This window comes from Artibeus jamaicensis, unplaced genomic scaffold (genome assembly GCF_021234435.1).
Source record: "Artibeus jamaicensis isolate MK-2021 breed Jamaican fruit bat unplaced genomic scaffold, CSHL_Jam_final scaffold_833, whole genome shotgun sequence".
Classification (NCBI taxonomy): Eukaryota; Metazoa; Chordata; class Mammalia; order Chiroptera; family Phyllostomidae; genus Artibeus; species Artibeus jamaicensis.
The window spans coordinates 4833593-4859334 of NW_026522056.1; the positions used below are offsets into that span (position 1 = coordinate 4833593).

General features: G+C 38.3%; 1 protein-coding gene across 1 annotated transcript in view; it reads right to left on the minus strand.

Moving 5' to 3' along the window:
- Positions 1 to 25742, minus strand: part of HOOK3 (hook microtubule tethering protein 3) — an 86841-nt gene that overhangs the window by 41579 nt on the left and 19520 nt on the right. The window contains exons 6-9 of the mRNA XM_037164184.2: positions 23210 to 23277; positions 17139 to 17201; positions 15475 to 15558; positions 10670 to 10833 (exon numbers count right to left, since the gene is read on the minus strand). Coding sequence (XP_037020079.1) covers positions 10670 to 10833; positions 15475 to 15558; positions 17139 to 17201; positions 23210 to 23277 — 379 coding nt within the window. The remainder of the gene's footprint in view (positions 1 to 10669; positions 10834 to 15474; positions 15559 to 17138; positions 17202 to 23209; positions 23278 to 25742) is intronic.

Here is a 25742-nt window from a genome sequence, read left to right on the forward strand (position 1 = left end):
GGAGACACTTTGGTTCTCAGGCCAGGGCTCAATTCACTCCACTGAGCCACACCAGCCAGGGTCCCAAAGCCATATTTTAAAAACTGGCTACAAATTCTGTCCAAGATGGCAGCATAGAAGGACAACGAACATACCTCCTCCCATAAACACATTGTATTTACAACTACAAAGCAACTTCCTCTCAAGAAGTGCGGGCAACTGAACAGCTTCTACACAGCAAATGAGAAAGAGAGACCACACAGAAAGGGGTAGGGGGAACTCTGACAAGGTATAGTGGAAACCCTACTCCCAGTCCACCTCCTGCAGGAGGGAGGGACCGCCTACTCTCCTGCCCGGGGGCATAGTGACACAAGAATGGTATAAAGGGCACCTAGACTATAAGGGGAGAAGTTCATTTAACAACCCTAGTGCATTAATCAACCAGGAGGGGGGCTGCAGACACTCTTCCATTGCGGGAAGTACAGGGAGCACCAATTGTTGTGATCCCCTTTAACCTTAAACTCAAAGGCCGGAACATGATCCAGGTATTCTAGCCAGTTGGCCAAGGCTATCAGACAGCACACCAGGCCCGAGGCTCATACCTGCTCCTTGGATTGTCCCTCAGACTACCCACAAACTGTACCCTTTCCAATCAAAGCTTGGGATGCTGGCTAGGCTTGTCCCAAGAACTCCCCTTAGCCCTATGCCCATTCCAACTACAGCCCGGGGCCCTGATATGCCTTACCTACCTTATGACAGCCTTCTCCAGCTCCAGCTCCCAGCCCATCTGCCAAGGTATCCCTATAGTGGCTTGCCCAGGGACATCCCAGGCTCTAACCTACCCTCATTATAGCTCCCGGTCTGGTGCCACTTGTACCTAGGACTTCCTGCAAAGCCCACCACTTCAGATCCAGCTGCAAGCCCCAGTGCAGCTTGTGCCCAGGACTCCCCTTGGCTTGAGCCCACTCCAACTGGCCTGCCAAGGAAACCCCAGTGTGTGGCTTGTCCTTGGAACTTCCTACAGCCTGTGCCTGCCACAACTGTAGCTCCACTCAGCCTGCCAAGGTGGCCCCACTGCAGCCCCACCATGGCAGCCATGGCAGCTTGCAGCAGTTCTCTGCAGCCGGCTCCAAGTCTAGCCGGCCTGCGGAAAGGCACCCAGCTCACAAGGTCTGCGAAGGGGAAGCTCTTACACAGGCCACTACTTTGAGAACAGGAGAGGTTGCTGCTTTGCCTAATTCACAGAAATAAACTCAGAGAGACAGCAAAATAAGGTGATACAGAAATATGTTCCACATGAAAAATCAAGATAAAACCCCAGAAAACAACTAAATGAACCAGAGACAAGCAACCAATAAAATAGAAGAGTTCAAAACACTGGTTATAAGGATGCTTGGTGAATTCGGCAGACAAACAGACAAAACAATCACAACTCAATACAGTAACTGTAATAAAAATATACTAGAAGGAATCAACAGCACATTACCTAATGCAGAACAACAAGTCAGGGAGGTGAAAGACAAGTTAGTGAAAATCACTCAATCAAAATAGCACAAAGAAAAGAGAACTTTAAAAAATAGAGATCATTTAAAGGACAACATCAAGCATACCAACATTCTAATCACAGGGGCACCACAAGGAGAAAAGAGAGAAAGGGGCAGAAAACCTATTTGAAGATACGAAGGCTGAAAACTTCACTGATCTGGTTAAGTAAACAGACATCCAAGTCCAGGAAGCACAGAGTCCCAAACAAGATGAACTCACAGAGGCTTACACCAAGACACACCACAATATAAATGACAGCCCTGGCTGGTGTAGCTCAGTGGATTGAGCGTAGGCCTGTGAACCAGAGGATCACGGTTCAATTCCCAGTCAGGGCACATGCCTGGGTTGCAGGCCATTTCCCAGCAGGGGACGCAAGAAAGACAACCATACATTGATATTTCTCTCCCTCTCTCCCTCCCTTCCCCTCTAAAGATAAATAAATTTTAAAAATCTTTTAAAAAAATGACAAAAGTTCATGATAAAGAGAATCTTGAAAGCAGCAAGAGAAAAGCAGCTAGTTATATACAAGGGCTTCTCCAAGAGACTATGAACTAATTTTCCAACAGAAACTTTACAGGCCAAAAGGAAATGGCGCAATGTATTGAACATGATAAAAGAGAAAAAACCTATAGGCAAGAATACTCCATCAAGCAAAATTATCATTCAAAACTGAAGAGCTAAAAGAGTTTCCCAGACTAGCAAAAGCTAAATGGACTTGTCACTACCTAACCAGCACTGCAAGACACGTTAAAGGGACAACTTTAAGAGAAAAAGGCCAAAACTAAATATAAGAAAAATATAGGAAAGCAAAATTCTCACTAATAAAGGCAAACATTTCATAAATGTAATAAATCAGCCAATTATCAAGTTAGTATGAATGTTAAAAGATGAAAATAGCAAGAGCATGTGTAAACAGAATAATAAACCAAGGAACTCATACACACACAAGATGTGAAGTACGATGTCAAAAACGTAAGTGTGCAGGTCTGAGTAAAAACTGTAGTGCTTTTGCAATGCATTTGAACTTAAGCAACCATCATCTTAAAACAGACTACTATAAACACAGCTTGTATGTTTTATATGAATTTTATGGAAACCACAAACCAAAATTCTCTAGTAAATATGCAAAAAATAAGAAAAAAGGAACCCAAATAAATCACTAAACAGTCATTACTGTACAAGAAAAGAGAGCAAGACAAGAAAGGAACAGAGAAGAACTACAAGAACAATAAAGAAAATAATAAAATGACAATAAGTACATACATATTTGTAATTACTTTAAATGTAGGTGAACTAACTGCTTGAATCAGAAGACACAGGGTGGCTAAAGAGATTAAAAACAAGACCTGTGGATATTCTGCCAACAAGAGACTCACTTCAGACAGAAAGACACACAGAGACTGAAAGTGAAGGGATGGAAAAAGATATTTCATGTAAATGGAAACCAACAGAAAGTTGGGGCAGCGACACTTACATCAAATAAGAGAGACTTTAAAATGAAGACTATAACAATAGACAAAAGGCACTGCATAATGATAAAGGGGTCAATCCAGTAAGAGGATATAACACTTCTAAACACCTACGCACCCAATGTGGAAGCCCTGAAATATATAAAGCAATTATTAATGAACACAAAGGGAGAAACTGATAGTACTACCATCACAGTAGTGGACTTTAACATGCCACTTATATCAATAGATAGGTTAAGCAGACAGAAAATTGATAAGGAAACAGTGGCCTTCAATGATACCTTGGACCAAAAAGACTTAATACACAGCAGAATATATTTTTTCAGGTGCACATGGACCATTTTCCCAGGCAGACTACATGTTAGGTCACAAAACTAGTCTCAGTAAATTTAACAAGACTGAAACCATATCAAGCATCTTATTTGAATAAAATGATATGAATCTTGAAATCAATTACAAGAGAAAAACTGAAACAAAACAAAACAAAACAAAACAAAAACCGTATAAACACATGGAGGCTAAACAACATCTTACTAAATATCTAATGGATTAATGAACAAAATCAAGGAGAAAATAAAAAAGTATCTTGAAAAAATGAAAATGGAAACACAATAAGCCAAAATCTCAGGGACACAGCAAAAGCACTTCTAAGAGAAAATTTCATAACAACACAAACCTACCTCAAGAAACAAGACAGATCTCAAATAAACAATCTAAATGTATACCTAGAAGAACTAGAAAAAGAACAAACTAAATCCAAATGAGTAAAAGGAAGGAAATAATAAAGAACAGAGCAGAAATATATGACACAAAAATAAAAATAAAAAACATACAGAAAAGATCAACACAACTACGAACTGGCCTTTGAAAAGATAAAACTGATCAACTATCAGCAGGACTTAGCAAGAAAGAGAGGGCCCAAACAAATACGATCACACTTGAAAGAGAAGCAAGCGACGACCAACACCCCAGGAGCACAAAGAATACGAGAATACTATGAACGATTATATGCCAACAAATTTGACAACATAGAAGAAACGGATAAATTCATAGAACCATATAATCTTCCAAGACTGAATCAGAAAGAAACAAAATCCACACAGACCAATGACTAGAAATGAAACTGAATCAGTAATGAAAAAGCTCCCAACAAACAAGTCTAGCACCAGGCCATTCCACAGGTGAATTCTACCAGGATTCAAAGAATCAACACCTGTCCTTCTCAAACTATTCTAAAACGCTGCAAAGGAGAGGAAGATGCCCAACTCATTCTATGAAACCAGCACTGCACTGATACCAAAACCAGACAGACACAAAACATAAATAAATAAAAGAAAGAAAGTTACAGGCCATAACCATCTTCAACAAAATGTTAGCAAACCATAGTTAGCAATACATCAAAAAGATCATATAGCACAATCAAGTGGGATTTAATGCAAAGATGCAAGGATGGTTCAATATCCACAAACCAATCAAGGAGACATTCCACATAAAATTAATTATAAAAATTATATGACCATATTAATAGATGCAAAAAAACACTTATTATAATTAATGTTTTTATAATAAAATTTATAATAAAAACTCAATATTAAGTAGGTATAGAAGAAACATACCTCAACATAATAACGGTCATATATGACAAACCAACAGCTAAAATACTTAACAGTCAAAAACTGAAAGCTTTTTCTCCAAGATCAGGAACAAGACAAGGATGTCCCTTCTCACCACTCTTCTTTAACACAGTATCAGAGTCCTTGCCACAGCAAGCAGGCAAGAAGAAATCAAAGTATATAAACTAGAAAGGAAGAAGTAAAATTGTCACTATTTGCAGATGACACACTATATATAAAAAACCCTATTAGGATTAATAAATGAATTCAGTAAAATTGCAAGATACAAAATTAATATTCAGAAATCTGTTATGTTTCTAAGCACAAATAACAAACTACCTGAAAGAGAAATTAAGAAAACAATCCTGTTTACAATTGCAATCGAAAATACCTAGAAATAAATTTAACCAAGGTTCCAAAAGACCTGTACTGTGAAAACTACCAGAAACTTGATTAAAGAAATTAAAGACACAAATAAATGGAAGAATAAACAGTGCTCACGAATCAGAAAAATTAGTACTGTTAAAATGTCCATACTACCCACAGCAATATACAGATTCAATGCAATCTCTATCAAAATACCAATGGCATTTTTCTCAGAATAGAAACAAATAATCCTAAAATTTATACGGAACCACAAAAGACTCTGAATAGCCAAAGAAATCTTGAAAAATAGCATTTGGAGGTACCACACACCACAATTTCAAACTACACTTACACAGCTATGGGAAGCAAAACAGCATGCCGACCCTTGTGTCAAGACAGCGGTGCAGGAGGACATGGGTCACCTCTTCGCCCAACCACAACAAAAGTACAACAAAGACAGAGAACGACCCTTGCTCCGAACCGACGCAAATCAAACTGAACGAAAGCCTGATGACTACGGAATAAGGAAACCACATCCAGCCAGACTGGTAGGAAGGGCGAAGACACAGAATGGGCTGGTCCCAAATCCACATGTGGTACATAAATACTCAGGAGGGATTCTGAGAAATGAGCTGGTCCAGCCTCACACCAGGGCCCCCAGCCCAGGGTTCCAGTGCCAGGAAGGTAAGTCCCCACAACATCTGGCTGCAAAAACCAGCCAGGTTTGGGTCAGTGGAAGAAACTGCTGAAGCACTAAGCAGTTTCTCTTAAAGAAACTACACACAGCCTCACCTACTCAGACTCATTCCCTCTGGGCTCCAGTGACAGGGTTGTGGCTTGAGGGGCACAGTGGCACGCAGGGGGAGGCTTAGGTATATGGCATGAAGGTGAGCGGAAGCCACTGTCCCTTTTCCGGGCCCTAGCCTCACAGAGCCGGCAGACTGGAGCCTTATCTAAGATTCTATCAACCTAGCTAACACTGTTTGACCCACTCTGGGGATTGCCACAGACTCTACCCAACCCAATTTAGCGGCCCACCTAAGCTGCTTTTCCACGTGAATGGTCTTGGCTCGTGCTTTACTACTTCCTAAATCCTCTTAAACAAGCAGCAGCTGGCCTCAGTGAGCCCTAGGACTGGAACTAGTAACCTAGACTCACAGCTTGGCTTCACCTGAGAATCTCCAAGCCCAGCACAAGTAGCAGCCATTTCAGATTGCTCTATAACTCAGGCATGGTGGTGGCCCCAGGCAAAACACAAGTCAAGGCTGACCTTGGGCTGTACCACCAAGGAAACCCCAGCGGCCAGCATACCCAGTGGACAGCTACAGACCATGCTGGAGCACCCCCACTCTGGCCCTGAATAGCTGATCCTCCAGGAAGGGCTGAGGTTGGTGGCCAGTGGTCAGAGCCAGTCCTTGTAGCTGACTGGCCTGGACAAATTCCTCCCACTGATTTGCTAACAGCAACCAAGACTCAACTACAAGAGGAGGGTGTACTCAGCCCACACGAAGGGCGCACCTCGAGTACCCAGCTTGGGTGATGAGGAGGCTGTGCCACTGGACCCCACAGGACACCTACTCTATGAGGCCACACTACCAAGACACAGAGTCAAAGCAGCTCTACCTAATACACAGAAACAAACGTAGGGAAGCTGTCAAAATGAGGAGATGAAGAAACATGGCCCAAATGAAAGAACAGATCAAAACTCTAGACAAAGAGCTAAACCAAATGGAGATAAGCAATCCATCAAATGCAAAGTTCAAAATATTGGTTATAGCCCTGGCTGGTGTAGCTTAGTGGATTGAGTGCCAGCCTGCAAACCAGAGGGTCGCTGGTTTGATTCCTAGTCAGGGCACATGCCTGGGTTGTAGGCCAGGTCCCCAGTAGTGGGCATGGGAGAGACAACCACACATTGATGCTTCTCTCCTTCACTTCCCCTCTGTCTAAAAATAAATAAAAAAATTTTTAAATACTGGTCATAAGAATGCTCAAGGAACCTAGTGAGGATATTAACAACATAAAAAGATACAGTCAGAAATAAAGGATACACTAACTGAAATAAAAAACAATTTACAGAGAGACAACAATACAGCAGATGAAGCCAAAAATCAAATCAATTATTTGGAACATAAGGAGGCAAAAAACAACCAATCAGAACAAGAAGAAGAAAAGAGAATCCAAAAAAAACAAGGATAGAGTCAACAGCCTGTGGGACAACTTTAAGCAATTCAACATTTGCTTTGTGGGGGTACCAGAAGGAGAAGAGAAAGAGCAAGAAATTGGAAATCTATTTGAAAATATAATGAAAGAAAAATTCCCTAATTTGGTGAAGAAAATAGACATGCAAGTCCAGGAAGCACAGAGAGTCCCGAACAAGATGGATGCAAAGAGCCCCCCGCCAGACACATCATAATTAAAATGCCAAAGGTTAAAGATAAAGAGATGGGAGGGTGGGTGTTGGAGAATGGGTGAGAGGTGAGGGGATGAAGAAGTACAACAAGGTAGTTACAGAATAGCCTTGGGGATGTAAAGTGCAGTATAGGAAAGGGAGTAGCCGAAGAACTTATATGCATGATTGGTGGACATGAACAAGGGTGGGGGAATTGCCTGAAGGAGTAAGGGGCGCTGGGAAGGAGGGCAAAAGGGGGGAAATCAGGACAACTTTATAGCATAATCAGTAAACTATACTTTACAAAAGTATAATAATAACAAAAATAAAAAAAAAGACACATGGATCAATGGAGCAGAATAGAGTCCAGAAATAGACCCATGCTTATATGGTCACTGAATCTATGACAGAGAAGGCAAGGATACAGAATGGGGAAAGACAATCCCTTTAATAAATGTTGGAAAACACATGCAAAAGAATAAACCCAGACAACTTTTTCACGGTATATACAAAAATAAACTCAAAATGGTTGAAGATTTAAATGTAATACCTGAAACCATTAAACTCCTGGAAGAAAACATGCAGTAAACACTTTGACATTAATCTCAGCAATGTTTTTTGGATACATCTCCTTGAGCAAAGGCAACAAAAACCAAAATAGAGAACTGGGACTACATAAACTAAAAAGGTTTCACACAGTGAAGGGAACTATCCCCAAGATGAAAAGGCAACCTAGCGAATGGGAGAAGAGATTTGTAAATGATGTATCTGATAAGAAGTTAACATCCAAAATATGTAAAGAACTCATTATAACTCAATATCAAATCATCAATCCAATTAAAGAATGGCCAGAGAAGCTGAATAGACATTTCTCCAAAAACATACCAACAGACACATGTAAAGATGCTCAACATCACTAGTCATCAGGGAAATACAAATCAAAATCACAATGAAATATCACCTCACACCTGTCAGAATGGCTATTACAAAAAAAAGAGAGAGAGAGAAAGCACAAAACAAATGTGGAGAAAAAGAAATCCTTGTGTACTGCTGGAGGGACTGTAAACTAGCACGGCCACTGTGGAGAACAGTGTGGAGGTGCCTTAAAAAGCTACAAGTGGAAGGACCGCGTGCCCCCGCAATTCCGCTCCTCCGTATCTACACAAAGAAAAGGGAAACAATAAGGTGAAATGACACGTGCACTCTCACATTCACTGAAGCACCACTTACAATAACCAAGACATGGAAGCAACCTGGGTGTCTTCTGAAATGTAAATCAATTAAGATGTGATACATATACATGTACAATGGAATATTAGTATGAAAGGGAATAAAATCTTGCCATTTGCAACATTAAAGGACCTAGAGTTTTATGTTAAGTGAAACAAGTTAGAGGAAGACAAGTACTGTATGATTTTACCTATTTCTGGAATCTTATTTTAAAAAAAGGCAAACAAAGAAACAAAAGGAAATAAAAACAAACTCACAGAGAGAAAGTGTTGCCAGAGGGGAGGGCTGGGGGAGGGGCAGAAAAGAGGAAGGGAATTAGGAAGTACAAACTTCCGGTTATAAGATAAGTCACAGGGATATAAGGTACAGCAAAGGAATACAGTCAATAATAATGGAATTATTACATACGAAACAGATGATTACTAGACTTACTGTGATCACTTTGTAAGGGATATAAGTGCTGAATCACTATGTTGTATACCTGAAACTAATATAATATTGTATGTCAACTATAATTTAAAAAACTAGCCACAAATTAGAAACAAAAAGGTAAAGTCATATTTAGATTTTACAATCCACCAATTCTGTCTTAGAAAGTCAAGATGCAAATGAAGAGTTCCCAAGTTTTTGGCCTCTGAAACCCTTCATAGAGTGAAAATTACTGAGATTCAAAAGAATTTTTGTTTTAGATCAGTTTTATCTATCGATATATAACAAACCCATTATGTTAACACAGACAACACAGTTTACTTAAAATAACTCTATTTTCTAAAACAAAAAGTATAACGAGGAAAGATGGCCATGTTTTACACTTTTGTGACTCTAATAGCTGGTGTAATAAAAGAAAGCTGGGGTGTCAGCACTGTTTCAACACTGATCTGCTACGGTTTTCAGGCTGAAGTCTGTGAAGGAAACGAAGCCAGCCCTCCACAGACACGGAGCTACAGAAGAGAGCCCTGAAGATTCTCTGAGAGGGTGTCTGCGAGTCTGCAGGGTCCTCAGACCACACTTCGGACTGCTGGTGTACAGGGCATGGGTTCAGAAAGTTTCTGAGAAGACTAAAGTTTTTAATTTTTTCCTATTAAGGCAAAACAAAAAAAAAAGTCCAGAAACATTTCACTGAGGAATAGTAAAGAATATGTTACCATACTAAGTTAGCTGATAAAGTAAAAATCTAATGATATTTAATTTCTCTTACTATTTTAACACTAGAAATGTTAAAATATCTAGCCATGTTATCTATGGCTAGATAACAAACAGGTCATAAAATATTTTATAGTAAATCATAAGAAGATATTTCTATCATACTGCTAAACCCTTCAAATTTGTAGTTCTGCTTTGTTCTCGCAGGACACCAAGTTCTCCCCTTTCTTCCTTTCTCTTTCACCATCCAGTTGCTATTGGTCCCTCCTCCTTCCTTTTGGACTTTTTCTCTCCCAGGAGATGTGTTTAGAAGACTGTCCCTTGAAATCAGTTTGCTCTTTACATAAGCCTGTCTCTAGAAATCAGGCATTTGTATTATCTCTTTAAACTGAGTGCCTGAAAAGGGCATCGATCTCTTTAAATTCAACAATAGTATCTTTCCTTTAAGAACATGCACTTTGAAATCTGTTCCCTGCAGTTTATGATCTAATCTGCTTTTTTTGTTTTAAAAATCATTTCAGAGTCTGGGTGAACTTAAACTTTCTGGTGATCACTCCAACTCACCCCAAGGCCCCTCCACTAGTCTTGTGTCTTCCTCTAATTTTTCTCTCAGTCTGCCTTTACTTGCCTCAGCGTGCCTGGCAGACGAGGGGAGGACAGGTGTGTGGGAGGGGCGCTGGTGTTTGTTTTCTTCCTTTCACTCAGTTATATTTCAGTTGCAGCATTCTGTCTTTGAGTAACATCGAAGGTGTAGCTTTGACAGAACTGTTCCTGGACATGAAGTTATTCCATGTCATGTGGAAAGATTCTGGGGAAGTTGTTTATTACACAGTGTCCTTGGTCAGTAGCTACCTGGAAATCCTAAAACTACAGTCTTAATTTTAAAAAACAGTTATCAAGTTTTTAAAAATCAGATTTTATGACTGGTCTTTTACCTAAATGTTTCTTCTTGGAGCTGTTCTAATTGAGTTTGGAGCTGCAGATGCCTTCTTCCTGCTGGACTGTTAGGATCTTCTATGGAATCAGATTGATTAAGTCTTTCCATTAATACCTGATTCTCGGCCAATAGACTACTTTTCTCCTCTTGCAATGCTGCGACCTGTTAGAATACAGGAAGACAAGAGTTATTTCTTCCAGTTACACTGGCACTGGCGTAACTGCCCATGAATTACCCTTATGAATTAAAATGTACTTTTTAAAAGTACAATCAACCTCCACTTAAAACACGTATGTTCTTTTGGAATATTGCACAGGCAGAGTAATATATAAGAGTAAGCACAAACTCATTATTTTAAATCTGAAAAGGCAATTAAACAAAGATATATAGATAGCAACTAAGCACACAAAAAGACAGTCATGATTAGCTGAAAGGAAATGCAAATTAAAAGCTCAATGTTATACCAATACACTTTGACTACAATGGCTAAAATTAGAAAAACTCAATGTACCAGAACTCAAAAACTCAAATGAAAGGCTCACACACTCCTGGTGAGACTATAATATGTTTTAAGTGCTTTGGAAAACAGTTTTGCCCTTTCCTAAAAAATTAATGCAATTATCACAGGACCCAGACATTCTACTCATAGGTATTTACTTAAGAGAAATAAAACTATACATCTACACAAAGACTTCGAAAAAATGTTTATAGCAGCTTCAAGTGTAATAAACTAGAGACACAAATGTTCACCAACAAGTGGATGGATAAACTGCAGAATATCCAAACAACGGAACACTATTTCACAATTAAAAAGGAATTAACTATTGATACTGACATCATGAATGAATCTCAAGATAACAAAAGAAGCCAGACAGAAAATAATAGTATACACTGTATGATTCCTTTTATATACAATTCTAGAAGATACAGGCTAATTTATAGTAGTTGAAAGAAGAGCTGGGGACTGGAGAGGGGTGATGGGTTCCATATATCGAATGTGGTGATTTCACATGTTCATACACATATCAACATGTATCAAAATTGTGCATTTTAAATCTGAGTAGTTTACTGTATGTAACTATAACTCAATACAGTAGCTGTACAAACCAAACTAACCTGCCATTTCTAATTCTCCCTCTCCAGCCCCCGTTTCCTTCTGAACTGGTTCTAGTTGGGCTTTTGGCCCTACCATCCCACCAAACTGCTCATCAGAGTCACTACTGACTTCCAGGTCACTGCCATCCTTCAGGAACGTTGGACGCAACTGATCAACTCTGTCCTCTTTGAAATATTTTCTTCACTTGGCTTCCAGGATACCTTACTCTCTGGGCTTCTGTACCAATTCACTAGTCTCACCTTCCCTTTCTCAAGTCAGTTCCTAATTCCCCTGCTAGGAGAGCACCTGACAGCTTTTCTAAGGACAGTGACAGCTTCCAGTTTCATGGCTGTAACCACATCTACTCACTGACAACGTTCACATTTCTATTTCTAGCCTGGAACCCTGAACTGGAGATCATTTCTACTTGGATGTCTAACAGGCATCTCAAATTTAAATGGTCTAAACTGAACCCTTAATTACTCCAACCCCCCAGCACCAGTCCTTCCACAGTCTTTCCCATCTCAGTAAAAGGTAACTCTGTCCTTCCGGTTGCTCAGTCGTGAGCCTTAACATCTTTCCATCACACCATGTCTAATCTGTTAGCAAATACTGGCTCTACCTCAAACATATTTTGACCACTTCTCACCAGCCCTAAATTCTGATGACCTGAGCCAACATAATTTTTTGCCTGGATTACTGCAGCGGCCACTTAATTAGACTCCTTGATTTGGTCCTCTCTTCCCTATACTCTGTTCTCCAAGGAGCAAAACAAATGCACTCCATTAAAGCAAACTCAGATTACAGGACTGCTTTGTTCAAAATCCTCCACCGGCTTCTCATTTACTCAAAGTCTTTATAAAAGCTTATAAGGCCTCACCAGCCTGACTTCCTCCTTCCACACTCCCTTCCACTTCTGCCATCCTTGACTTCCTGCTGTGTTCTGCATATACCAGCCACACTCCCACATCAGGGCCTGTGCTGGGCAGGTAATAAATACTCTTCCTGGGAGGCTTGCTCCTACAACCTCTAGGACTTTACTAACATGTCACCTTCTCTGGGGCACCTGTATTGACTAAATTCAAAACTACTAATTCTTCCTATCCTGGACTCCCTGTTCTACCTCATCTGGTTTTTTTTTTTTCCCCTCTAGAATATTTATCACCATTTAAGACTATATTCTTATTTTGTTTATTGTCTGTCTTCCTTACTAGAATTGTGAACATCCTGGGGACAAGAATATTTGATTTATTTGTCTATCTCTCCACCCCTGATCTTCACTATATCTACAGCAACTGGAACAGTGGATGGTACACAGTAGGTGATCAGTAAATGTCTATTGAATAAATTAATGAATCTGAAATGCCAGCTCCATAATTTATAAGATTTCCATAAATGCATGAGAATATTCTGGGAATAGAGCCACGGCTCTATTCTATGCCTCTGGTCTATTTCATTCATTTCTTCTCTTTCACTCTTTTTTAAATAAACATTTAAGGCATGAAAACTTAAATTTTAACAACTCATTTTTTTGCTACTAATTTCTGATTTTAATTGCATCTTGGCCACAGAGCATGATCTAAAGGCACAGATTATTTGAAATTTTATTAATAAGTGTTTTATAACTTGTGGTCTATAAGGCTAGGTGTACAACGCAAAACTTTAATACTAAATTTATCAGACTAGCAAATGTTGCTAAAATATTTTAATTCAATATATTTGACAGAAATCCTTTTCAGAAACCCAGAAAAAGGAGATTAGTTAAAAATAATACATAAACATGATTTAAGAAAACAAATCAAACAAGGCAAAGGGGCTTAGAGTGAAAAGCTAGCTCCCTGTTGAGATATTCCTTCACTGGTCACTTCTACAATTTTAAACCACTACTCACTGGCCCATTTCACTGAACTGCCCACCATTCATGAACTCAAATACTCGTGTGCCTACAACACGTCAGGCCCTGCTGCAATCTTCTAGGTGATTCCCTCATTCACTTAAAACAAATCACAGCCACTATATAAACAAAGCATATTAAGTAAACTAATAAACACACCCTAAAACTAGAGTAAAAGTGTATGCAGAGGGTTAAAATAAGAGTAACATGAGAGTCTGGGTGATTACTTCAGATTGGCTGACCATGGAAGGACTTCTCAAGGAGGCCTAATTTAGTACCTGGCACATCTGAGAGCCCAATAAATGATTTATGACAAATAAATCAGGTGGTTTGAGCTGAGGTTGGATGACAAGAAGGAGCCGGCTGCGTAATGAGTGTGGCAAGCGCTCAACTCTGTCACCGGAGCATGAAAGCGACCACAGACAATGAACACATCGATGTAGGCGTGTGGCTGCAATGTAGTCAAACCGGGTTTATGAAAACATCTTTAATTTTATACTATGAGAGATAATTTTTATATTCTGCTTGTTAAATTAACTCAGTTTTTATTGTAACTCTTAGCATTTATGTATAGTGAAATTCTAAAATCTGTAAAGCAATTAATAGCACTTACATCATGACATATTAATATTTACTACATAATCCAAGCGTACGTTGATTTTACTACCTCCTATGTGCATCCAAAGCAAGGACCAACTCAAAGTAAAATACTTCTAGTATAAAATACTATGAATTCTGCGTACCCATTACCCAGCTATAATAAGTATCAAAACATGGTCAATGACGTTTAATCTAGACTTGGACACATTCTCCCCACCTGCCTGATTTTGAGGTAATTCTAAATTTATTTCTTATTTTCTTTATTTGTGAGGGATTTCTTCAACTTTAACTATTCTATTGATTTTTATTTTTACAATTCTATTTTAAATTTACTTACGTGTTTCTTGATTTCTAATTTTTCTTTTTTAAAACTGCACCTTGTCCTTATTTTACAGATGACATATCGCTAATTTTACTGACAGTATTAAATAGATTAAAAGGCAGACTCTACCTCAAATTTCTCCACTTCCTCTCTAGCCAGTCTCCTATCTTGATCCTTTTATCTTTTGTTTCTCAGATTTGCCTCACATTTAAGAATTAGTCAACAGCAAGGGTAAATGGAAGCTATATGCATTCCTAGGCTTCAGTTTAGGGCTATATTATCTACAAGAAGCTGGCCTTTATATAAACTAGAGAACCAAGGAAAAACAAAAAGAAAAGGACCTCACCCTGCAGATTAATACTCAGTCTAACCTCCCTATGCTTCTGTTTAATTTCTTTAGAAAGAACCCCTCTGACTGGGAAGCTGGCTAGAGATCATTCTATGCAGTGGATGACCGGGTTGATGGGGCTTAGCTCTTCTGTATAAAACCTACAGTTGTAGCCTCACTCAGCCCTGGGGCTCTGCTACAGCAGCTCCCTGCCCTTCTCTCCCAGAGCGTGTTCTCCCAGTGGCCTGTTCTTGGCCACTACATTCTTTACTCCTTCTAACCATTTCGGACTTTTCCAACTGCCTCCTGGCTTTCAGAGATAGATGAAGACTGGTGGTATGCTGTTGTTAGCTATAACCAAGCTGATGGTTAAAACATTCAGTAAAGGAAATTAAGTATTTGTTCAGTCTACTATCTTTAGCCAGAACTCTATTTTCCTTTTTTTCTTTTCTTTAACTGGGGTGGCACGGTGGACATACTGTGCTATGTGGCAGTACACGGTACGTTCTATGTGTTTACAGCAGTACATTTCAAACAGGTGAGGCACAGAACAGACCTCCTACCTGCATATCCAATTCATGGCATCGCTGAGAAATTTCTTCCTTGGCTGACAAAGCTTCATTCAGTTCCTCTGTAGTCTTCTTCAACTAGTTAAAAACCAAGATATACAATAAATATTTCAATATGAAGTGGCAGCAATCAATACTTACATATGGAATTAAACACTGTCTCCCTTTTCTCTGTGAGGAACAGGGAGAAATCAAGAACTCTTCTGTGTAGGAGTCAAAAGAAGGCACTTTAACTCTGAATACCTTTCAGTTCTAAATCTTGTCTTTTCTGTACCTCAATTTGTTCTTTCCTCATAACCAACTTTTCTTACACATCTTCTTCCTGGGCTGCTTGGCTCTGGGCAATGCTGACTGTAATAGCTGAGAAACTCTACCTTAGTAAAGTACACATGAGCTAGAAGACAGGGGTTTTGACTGTTAAAATAGACAGCTAGTACGTTTCCATACAAGTTTTTAGTCACACTAAACCTTTATGTTAATTTGTATATCAGTTCTAAAATAAAATACTTTTATTATTATAGTCCTCAGCACAAACCAAACATTCCTGAGTTGTGTCCCATTATTATATAAAGTCTAAGTTAGCAAAGTATAAACAAATTAACTATAATAAACTAATCTCTTAATTTTAAAAATAAAAATGGATTAAAATAAAATGATACTAGCTTTTCATTTCATGTGACCAAACCTCTGTGTAACACGGATAGAAAAAAAATTCATTCACAGTAACCAACTTTAAAACCAAACACACCACAAAACAAGAGAAAGACAAATTACAACTTGGATTAAAATTATAGCATGTCCAAAGATTTTCCTGCAAAATATTTATAAACTATGGGGAAAAAAAATGAAAGGAGACAAAGATCACAAAGATTTCTGCCCATGCTTTGGAAACAGATTTCCCAGAGTAGCTGGAACATAGAAACTAACAATGTACCTTTCCATTAAACCCATGAAAACACACTGCAGAGTTCCTTTAAAAATGTAGGACTAAGTTCCTTAGTGCATTTAAGTATGAAGGGCAGAGGAGGCAGTTTAAAACTGAAGAATAATGTGAAATAAAACGTAAATTATCTTTTTTTTAATCCTCACCTGAGTAAATTTTTTTTCATTGCTTTTAAAGAAAGGAAGGGGGAGAGAGAAAGAAACATCAATCAGTTGCCTCCCATATGCACCCCAACTGGAATTGAACTTGCAACCTGGGTATGTGCCTTGACAGAGGATCAAACCCATGACCTTTTGGTCTGCAGGACAATGCTCCAACCCACTGAGTCACACCAGCCAGGGCAAGGTAAACTGTCTTTTTATCATAAATAATCAAGAGATTATTTATGCTAATGGAAAATGCATGCGATTTACCAGAAAAGCATCTATTGCGTTAAATGTGGCATATAAAAAGAAACACAAATTACAAAAAATTAAATAAGTTAACTTATTTAAAGTACATTAGGAATAATACTTAACTTACAAATTACAAACTTAATTACAAATATATAATATCCATAAGTAAAGTGGCTTAAGTTCTTAAATTTTTGGTAAAAAATAAAGAATTATGCCAATATATTCCATAAGCAATTTCCAATGAAACATCCTTTTCATTAACACTCAAACTTTATCCATTTCAACCTTTGCATGGATAAAAACAACGCAAAATTAGATACCTGGCGATCAAGGTCAGCATAGGCATCATTTCCAGCAGAGACAGGAGATTCTTTACTCATCAGCTGAAATTAAGTGAAGATTTAAATGGTTATAACTATGAAGCAAAAAAGTCATTCTATATAATATACTTACACAACAAACACGAACACCCAGCCATTGTAGAATTATAAAAATTAAAATGAAAACACAAATGTAAATGAAATATTTTCCTATAAAGCTTTCTAATCTGGAACTTTGTTTTTTCACTCCAAGATAATGCCTTCATTTAAAAATCACTGGTCTAAATTCTGATGCTCATTTTTTTCTGTAAGCCTACTCACAACAATCAAGTATTACTTACTCGTATCACTAAAAAGACAAGGCTTTCAGTTAAAGATGTGGCTTAATATTTAAAAACATGGACTTTTCAGTAAAAAATGACAGCACTAAGTATTTCTAAAGAATAAAGGTGGGCAACATCACAGTATCCAAAAGGTGGGAAAAACCCAATTATCCATCAACTGAATGAATGCATAAACAAAATGTGGTGTGTATACTAACATTCATACAATGGAATATTATTCGGCCATAAAAAAGGAACAAAATATTGGTACATGATACCACACAACCTTGAACGCATTATGCTAAATGAAAAAAGCCAGGCACCAGAGGGTATGTATCCAATGAAATATCCACAACAGGGAAATCCACAGACAGAAAGCAGATCACTTTATTACAATAAAAAATAAACACATATAAATAGAATGTGCCTTTATAAATAAAGTCTTTTAAAAAGCTCTTCCTCAATCCCATAATTTTATCCAGCTGCCCCCTGTCCACCTCCTAAGTCCAATCAGTCACCAAGCCAATTGATTCAAGTGCTGATAATTTTCAAATTCATCCCCTTCTCTCTATCCTAACTCCACCCTAACTGCTATAACCCACTTCAGCTCCCATCATTCTCTTTTTATTTTTATTTTTTAAGATTTTATTTATTTACTTTTTAGAGAGAAGGGAAGGGAGGGAGGGAGGAAGAGAGGTAGAGAAACATTCATGTGCGAGAGATACATTGTTCAGCTGCCCCCTACTGGGGACCTGACCTGCAACCCAGGCAAGTGCCCTGACTGGGAATTGAACTGGTGACCTTTGGGTTCACAGACTGGCACTCAATCCACTGAGCCACACGAGCCAGGGTAGGATCCCATCATTCTTCAGTGGATAATTACTAAGGTTTCCTAACTGTTCTTCCTTTTACCAGCCTTCTTTTCCTTCGATTCATTCTTCTCACGGAACCAATTTTCTCAGGTACAGACTTCAATCTCTTTTCTCCTTAAAATCTAGTCGTTTCCCAAAATTCCAACTCCTTTAACAAAACTGCTCAATATCTTAATAATGATCTCATGTCTCTTGTTTCATCTCTTATTTGTACCTTAAAATGTTTGCTACAGGCATTCTTTTTTAATACCCACAACATGGAATATAGGTCTTGCTTTCTCTTGTCTCCTGGACTTTAGAACAATTTTTGCACCTTCCTTACCTTATTCATCCTGTGCTTAGTCTAGATGCCACTTCCTCTGAAAAGCCTTCCCTAATATCCTGAGCCTGAGTTAGACACTCCCTTGAGGTACTGCTGTTTTTTCCTGTCATGGCACTTTCCCTGTGAATGCTTTGAATGTATCTGAATTACTTGTTTAGCCATTTTCCCCATGAAACCTCCACTCCATGAGTCATGACACCGTGTCTACTTTTTCATAGTTGTATGCACACTATCTGTTACAGCTCCTGTACACATTAGGTGCTCAGTGAGTATTCACTACATAAATAAAAGGCCTATGCACACAGTTAACATATAACCTATTCTTAAAATCTAATTGTACAAATTTTATATTTTGACTTGCTCACTTGACATTTTAAATGTTTTCTCTTTGTTATAAGACAACCTTCCCCCTTTTTATAAATTTCTATCAGCTATATAATATTCCATGGAATCAAAGTACCATATTTTAAACACCTGCTTACCAAAGGATAGACTTTTTTTACATTTCCATTAATATAAAATAGTTTAATAAACACCATTGTGCCCCATCTTTGTCTTTAATCTCTAAATAATTCCTTGGACTACAGTCATAGAATTAAAAAAAACAACAACAAAATTTAGTCCCAGAAAAAATTAAGGACATGTGCCTCCATGCATCCCCTGCCCCTCAATCCACTGAGCTATGCCAGCTAGGGCCCAGATTTTAAAAATATTACTGATCATAGATCTAATACCTGTTACTATAGAAAAACTAACAAATACAGAAAAAAGTATAGAATATTACTATTTGGCGATGATTAAAACTTTAGCAAAGTTGTTTTCACTCATCTTAATTTAAATTTTTAACAGAAATGGCATTTTCTTGCCCATGTGCTCCATCTCCCTAAATATTACAGGCCTTCCCCTATGTCATTATATATGTTTCAAAAACATGCTTTAGCCCTGGCCGGGTAGCTCAGCTGGTCGGAGCATCACCCTGATATAACAAGGTAGCAGGTTCAATTCCCTGTCGAGGCACATACAAAATCAAGCAATGAATGCATAAATAAGTAAAACAAAAAAACTGATGTCTACATAATATGCTAATATATTATTGTACCATAATCTATCCATTCCTCTATTGCTGGGCACTCAGGTTTAATTTTTCAGAACTAGAAAATGCTAAAATAAACAATCTTGAGGCAATGCAACAGAGTGGTTAAGGGTCTGAACTCTGGATGCAGACACCTCAGATGTGAGTTCTGACTCTGCTCCTCCTACTCCGTGTGCAGACCTGAGCAAGCTGCTCACACGGCCTAGGCCTCAGTTTTCTCTGTTATAAAATGGGGACATTAACAGTGCATACCTCAAGACTTGTAGTTAATAGTTTTTTATTGTGGTAAAATATACATAACATAAAACTTGCCATTTTAACAATTTTTAAGTGTACATTTCAGTAACATTAATTAAAACTGTAATGAATTTTAAATGAGTTAATAAATGTTATGTGCTTAGTTAAGTACCAGCACTATTTAGCACATTTTAAGTGCTAGATAAATGTTTGCTCTTAATGTTACTATTATGAATCTTTGTATTTCAGATTTCCTTAGGATAAATTCCTAAAATTCCTTACTGTGATTGAGGGTCAGTCACAGTAAGGAAGAAAAACTGTTAGTGGCCCCTTACTCTTTTTTCCTGTTTTTGCTTAATTAACAGAAACCTCAAATTTTGGCTGGGTCTATGACCACCTGGAATAAAGACCATGTTTCCCAGTGACCCCGTGTGGCTATATGAGTTGTATCTGTCCAATAGGAATGAGGATTACTGACAATTTATTTAGAGGGGGTGGATAACCCTTCCTTCAATCCGTCCTGCCAGGTGGAAATGTTCATGATAACTGCACGTTGAGAAGCCATAGCTCAACCACATCGTGGGACTCATGTTAAAGATTGGCAAAAGCTCCACGGACAGCAGTGTGCTGATTGCTGGGGGGAGATGGAGAAGGGTGTGGGGGGGTGAGCGGAGACATGACTTGGGGTGGTGAACACGTAATACAGCGTACAGATGATGTGTTGGGGAATTGTACACCTGAAACCCATATAATTTTGTCAACCAGTACAACCCCCAATAAAAATCAATGAAAAGAAAAAAATTTTCTAAAAAATAAAAAAAGCAACAATTAACTACAAGAAGGCTGGGTTTCTGATGACTACAGAGCCAACCCAGGTCCTCTTAAGAGTAAATTACAGTTACAGCTTGCTGGGTTGGTCACCATTTTGATATTCTGACACCCATGACCTGTATCTCTATAAGAGCATAACATTTTTAAAAAATGCACCAGTACTAAATGTCAAAACGATCTTTTAAAAGCTCTGCTTTTTCACAAGGTCCCGTACAATAAAAAGTTGGTTGGTTGGTCTTGGCAGCAGATGGCCTCTCCAGCTCTAGAACTTCCCGACTGATGAAAAGTGTCTTTGTAATTCATGCAGGGCCCCCAGGTACTACAGAGGGGAGGAGAGGACTTCAGAGAACCGACCATGCTCTAGAGGATTGGGGCTGTGATCCACCTCGGATCGGCCTGACCTCTGGGGAGGGAAGGGAGTGGAGCTGAGTTCAACCTCATGGCCAATCAATCATGCCTACATAATAAAACCCCAATAAAAACTCTGGATGTGAAGACTCAGGAGACCTTTCCTTGTTGATGGTACTCTGCATACTGTCACACATTAATGTGCTGGAATGGTCACATGTCTTGATTTTGCCGGCAAGAGACAGCAAGAAGTTTGCATTTGAAACCCTCACTCTGTGCACTGGGGGTGGGTGGGGCTAGTTCTGATTTGTATCCTTTTGCTGTAATGAAACTGTCATCCCTCCTGAGTTCTTAATCAGTGTAACGAATTCTCAAACCTGAGGGGTAGCGGGAATTCCCAAATGTGTTGTCAATTGGTCAGCACTTTAAAAAATATTTTGTTTTAATCAGCCTTTAGCATTTTTCATTTGTCTGTTATATTTTTCTGTTAACTGTATATCTATGCCCTCTGTTTCCTAGTTTCCTTAAGAATTTCTTCCGTTGCTTTTATGATTAAAAACATTCTCAAATCCTGAATCAACCAGTTATTAATCTATATTTTGTTTTTACTTTTATAGTTTTGTTTCACATTTGCTGGAGTTCAGGACATGCTACCCCCAAATATGGCACCTTGGCATATAGAATATTTCAAACAGAAAGAACGTGAGAAGCAGCGAGTACAGGAAGGATTCTCCTGACCTTCCCTGAAGTAGGTCATGAACCCCTCATGTGAGAGGTGCCTTTTCTAGACTCAGAAGAGCAGCACCCTCATCTCCAAAGACAGAGAGCTGCCAAAAGGAATCTGAGTGAAACAGCACTTGCTGTTTCCCCCAGTTCACTAAACTTGGCTTAAATCCTTCTTGCCCATTACATTTTTCCATGAATCTCCACTCTTCATCAAACCTAGCATCAAAACATTCAGGTTTAAATACTTCCTTGGTCTTAATTTCCTTATAAAGCTTCCTGTGTCATTTAAAACTTGTATTAAATAAATTTGTATGTTTTTCTCTTAACACATCTTTTGTTACAGAGGCCCCAGCAGAGAACTTGAAAGGGCAAATTAAAAAGACATTTCCCCTCGTCTGTAGTTTCAATATAAATATTCACTTAGAAAGTTCTTTACCTTGGCCATTGTGGCTCAGTAGGTTGGAGCAAAGTCCTGCATACTGTAAGGTCATGGGTTCGATTCCTGGTCGGGGCGCACCCTACCTAGGTTTTGGGTTCGATCCCTGGTTGGGGTGTGTACAAGAAGCCCCTCTCTCTAAAAATAAAGACTCAGTAAGAATGTCCAAGAGTGAGAATAAAAAAAAAAAAGAACAAAAAAAAGAAATTGCTTCAGGTCCAGTTGGAGTTGAAGACCCATTTTCTACCAAATAAGAAATCAACAGTTAAGTCTGATGTAGACTGTTGGTTAAAGGCAGAAATTATTGATACTGGCTTTGAGAATTAGTCTACAATTACTAGTTCATTAGGATATTTTTAAAAATCAGGAATAGTTACTGAATATCTATACCTGCAAGATAAATGTTTAAGATTTAAATAAAAATGAGAAATTTAAATGAGAATGATTTTCTTTAATAAAAATGAGACAAGCTGTATCATAAGTCTAAAAGAAAATTTTCTTGTAAAAGGAGAATCTTTTAGAAAATTTCTACTTCTATTTATTTATTTATTTATTTTTTCCAAGACTTTTAGGGTAGTCTGTTTTATTATTTTTTTTAAAGATTTTAGTTATTTATTTTTAGAGAGAGGGGAAGGGAGGGTGAAAGACAGGGAGAGAAACATGAATGTGTGGTTGCCTCTTGCACACCCCCTACTGGGGGCCTGGCCTGCGACCCAGGCACGACCCAGGCATGTGCCCTGCCAGGAGATCAGAATGGCAAAGCATCAATTTGCAGGCCTGCACTCAATCCACTGAGCCACTCCAGCCACAACTCCACCTCTATTTAAAATCATGTTTGCTCCTTTCATGTATCACAAACTGTAAGCACAAAGCTCCAACGTACCTCTTGAATGGCTGTCATGACAACATGTTGAACAGATTCTTCCATCATCATAATGGCTTGGATGTACTCTGAAACAAGAACAATCTGGAATGTCATTGTTCAAGTTTAAGATAGTCAAAGGAGTTCAAGGCTTACACTTCACGTGCTCTTGTAAGTAGTTTCCAATGTTTTGATTCTTCCTACCCATTCCTCATATACGACTGAGCGTATGTGCCATAGGTAAAGGATGCAAATCACAGTGTTTATCTTTCCTCAATAGATCACCCAAACCCATCCCCGTCCATTCCTTATAAAATTGAGGCTCCAGCTAATGGTCACAGGAATGCAGGAGCCTAGGAATGTAAAACAATGAAATGGTAAAGCCTAAAGCCAGGGTGGATAAAACTACTATCACTATTCTGAAAATCTAAAAATTATCTTACTTGCCCATTATTGTTTGCTACATGTTAAATCCATTCTGAAGCCTGTGCTTTATTCTTATGTGACATAAAAAGCATTGAATTGTATATAATTCTAACATTAATATTTTCTTCTACGGAAAAGAAAAACCTTAATGGACCTGAGAGCTGCTCAGGGGAATGAGGATTAAGATAGAAATTGATATCACAGGTAAACGGTTATTGGATGACTCTGGGCTTTAAAACAACGATTCATACCTCTAATGAGCTCAAGCACCTACTTTACCAATCTTACCCTCATCACTGTGGAAAAAGAAAAAGCTCTCCTGGTTGTCTGCAGTGATAAAGTTGAAAAAAACTGCCTTCCAAAAAAGCCCTGGAAGTAGTTATTATTATTTCCAAATCCAATAATGGATGACAAAAGTGACATTAATGAAAAAAAAATCAATAGGTCAGCTGGATTCCAACAAATAGGGTAAATATATTTTAATAAGAAACAGTTAAAAGGGTAAAATAATTAGGAAATTTTAGCCCCAACCTGCCATATATCCAAAAACAAACACCAAAAACTTATCTCAGCACTCTAAGTAACATTACATGAAGGATTCTTACAGTGAAATTGTTAAAGTGACCTTTTGGCAAGAGACTCATCACTTTGGAATGACAAACAGTAATCCTTTGCTTGATAGGTAACTTGTTAAAAAAAAAGAATTTTGACATGCTATTAAATTATGATATTGACATTCTGTTTCTGAATGCCAAAGCTATTAGTTAATCAAAAGCATGTTTTTAAAGAAGTACTGTCCTAAGGACATTTTATACCCAATCAAATAGGTGGTTAAATAAACATACACAACACACTTAAATCACAGATATTGTTCTTAGACCAAAAGTAGAAATATTGTCATAACCACTATTTAGGAAAAAAAACAATCCTTTCATCTCAGTTCAATTTTCTGTCTTGTTCATGAGGAGCATCCTGTGAGTGTTGAAATTTGAGGGAGTGTGTTTAGATATTCTGTTCGAAGGGACAAAACACAGAATGCCAAGGCTACTGGAGAAAGTGGTACAGCTAGAATGACTAGACAACCCTCAAAATAAAAGACTGTGAACATGGAAGAGAAGAAGCAGTGGCACTGACAATGGGGAAGGAGAACTCAACGACAGCCTACCGGAGTAAAGAGAGTAACAGTGAGAACAGGGCGGTGCGGGAGTCATTAGTAAGGTGTGAGAGGGGAAGCGTTAGTTAAGAAGCGGTGTTGCCACGTCAAGGCCCTTCCCCGCGAACACCGTAAAATGCTAAATGACAAATGATGATGATAACTACATTAATGTACAATTTTGGAGAAATAATTTACAAATCTTAGAAGTCCAAATACAAGAATGTATGATTACTTGGTGCAGACCAATGAGGCAATGCTGAAGAATGAGGTTTGCTATGTCAGGGAGTTGATCCTGAAAAACTGATCTTTTAGGTCCAAAATTTCCAGCACAGTTCAGTATAAAGAGTATTAAGTCTGAATGGGGAAGAGTTACGGGCTTTTGTCCTTGCCTAGCCTCTCACAAGCCAAAGATCCTGGGTAACTCATAGTCCTAATTTCCTAATCTGTACACAGTGTTTTTTGTTCTGTAGCATCTACTAGAGTACCCAGCAGAAAGAAGACACTCAGTAAACACATTTTTATCAGTGTGTTTTCTACTACTAGTCTCTTTCTTCAAATTTCCACCATTTATTTGCTCCAGTTTGGGAAGTTCCCAAACAATTCAGAAATTCATTTAATTTAATTCTTAGCTCTGTGTTGCAGAGAGCGGAGAAGTGGCCTGTGGATAAATGAGATGTTAAGATGCTGTTCAAAGTTTTCAACATTTAAACATAATTTCAGGGAAAAAACCTGAAAGTACATTTTAAACAGAACTCTTGATCTGTGTGAGAAGTTCAATAAATATTATAAATGTCTTCTTTTCCATAGGAATATGGATATAGGTAACATCTTTGTCTTTTCCTACTCTTACTTTTTTATGTGATTAGCTACACACTTCCAAGGACCCTATGTACTAAGGATAATCCCAAGAGCTGATGACTCTTCTTACAGAATAAATATTTAAAAAACTATTATGAGTCCTGGCTTGTGTGG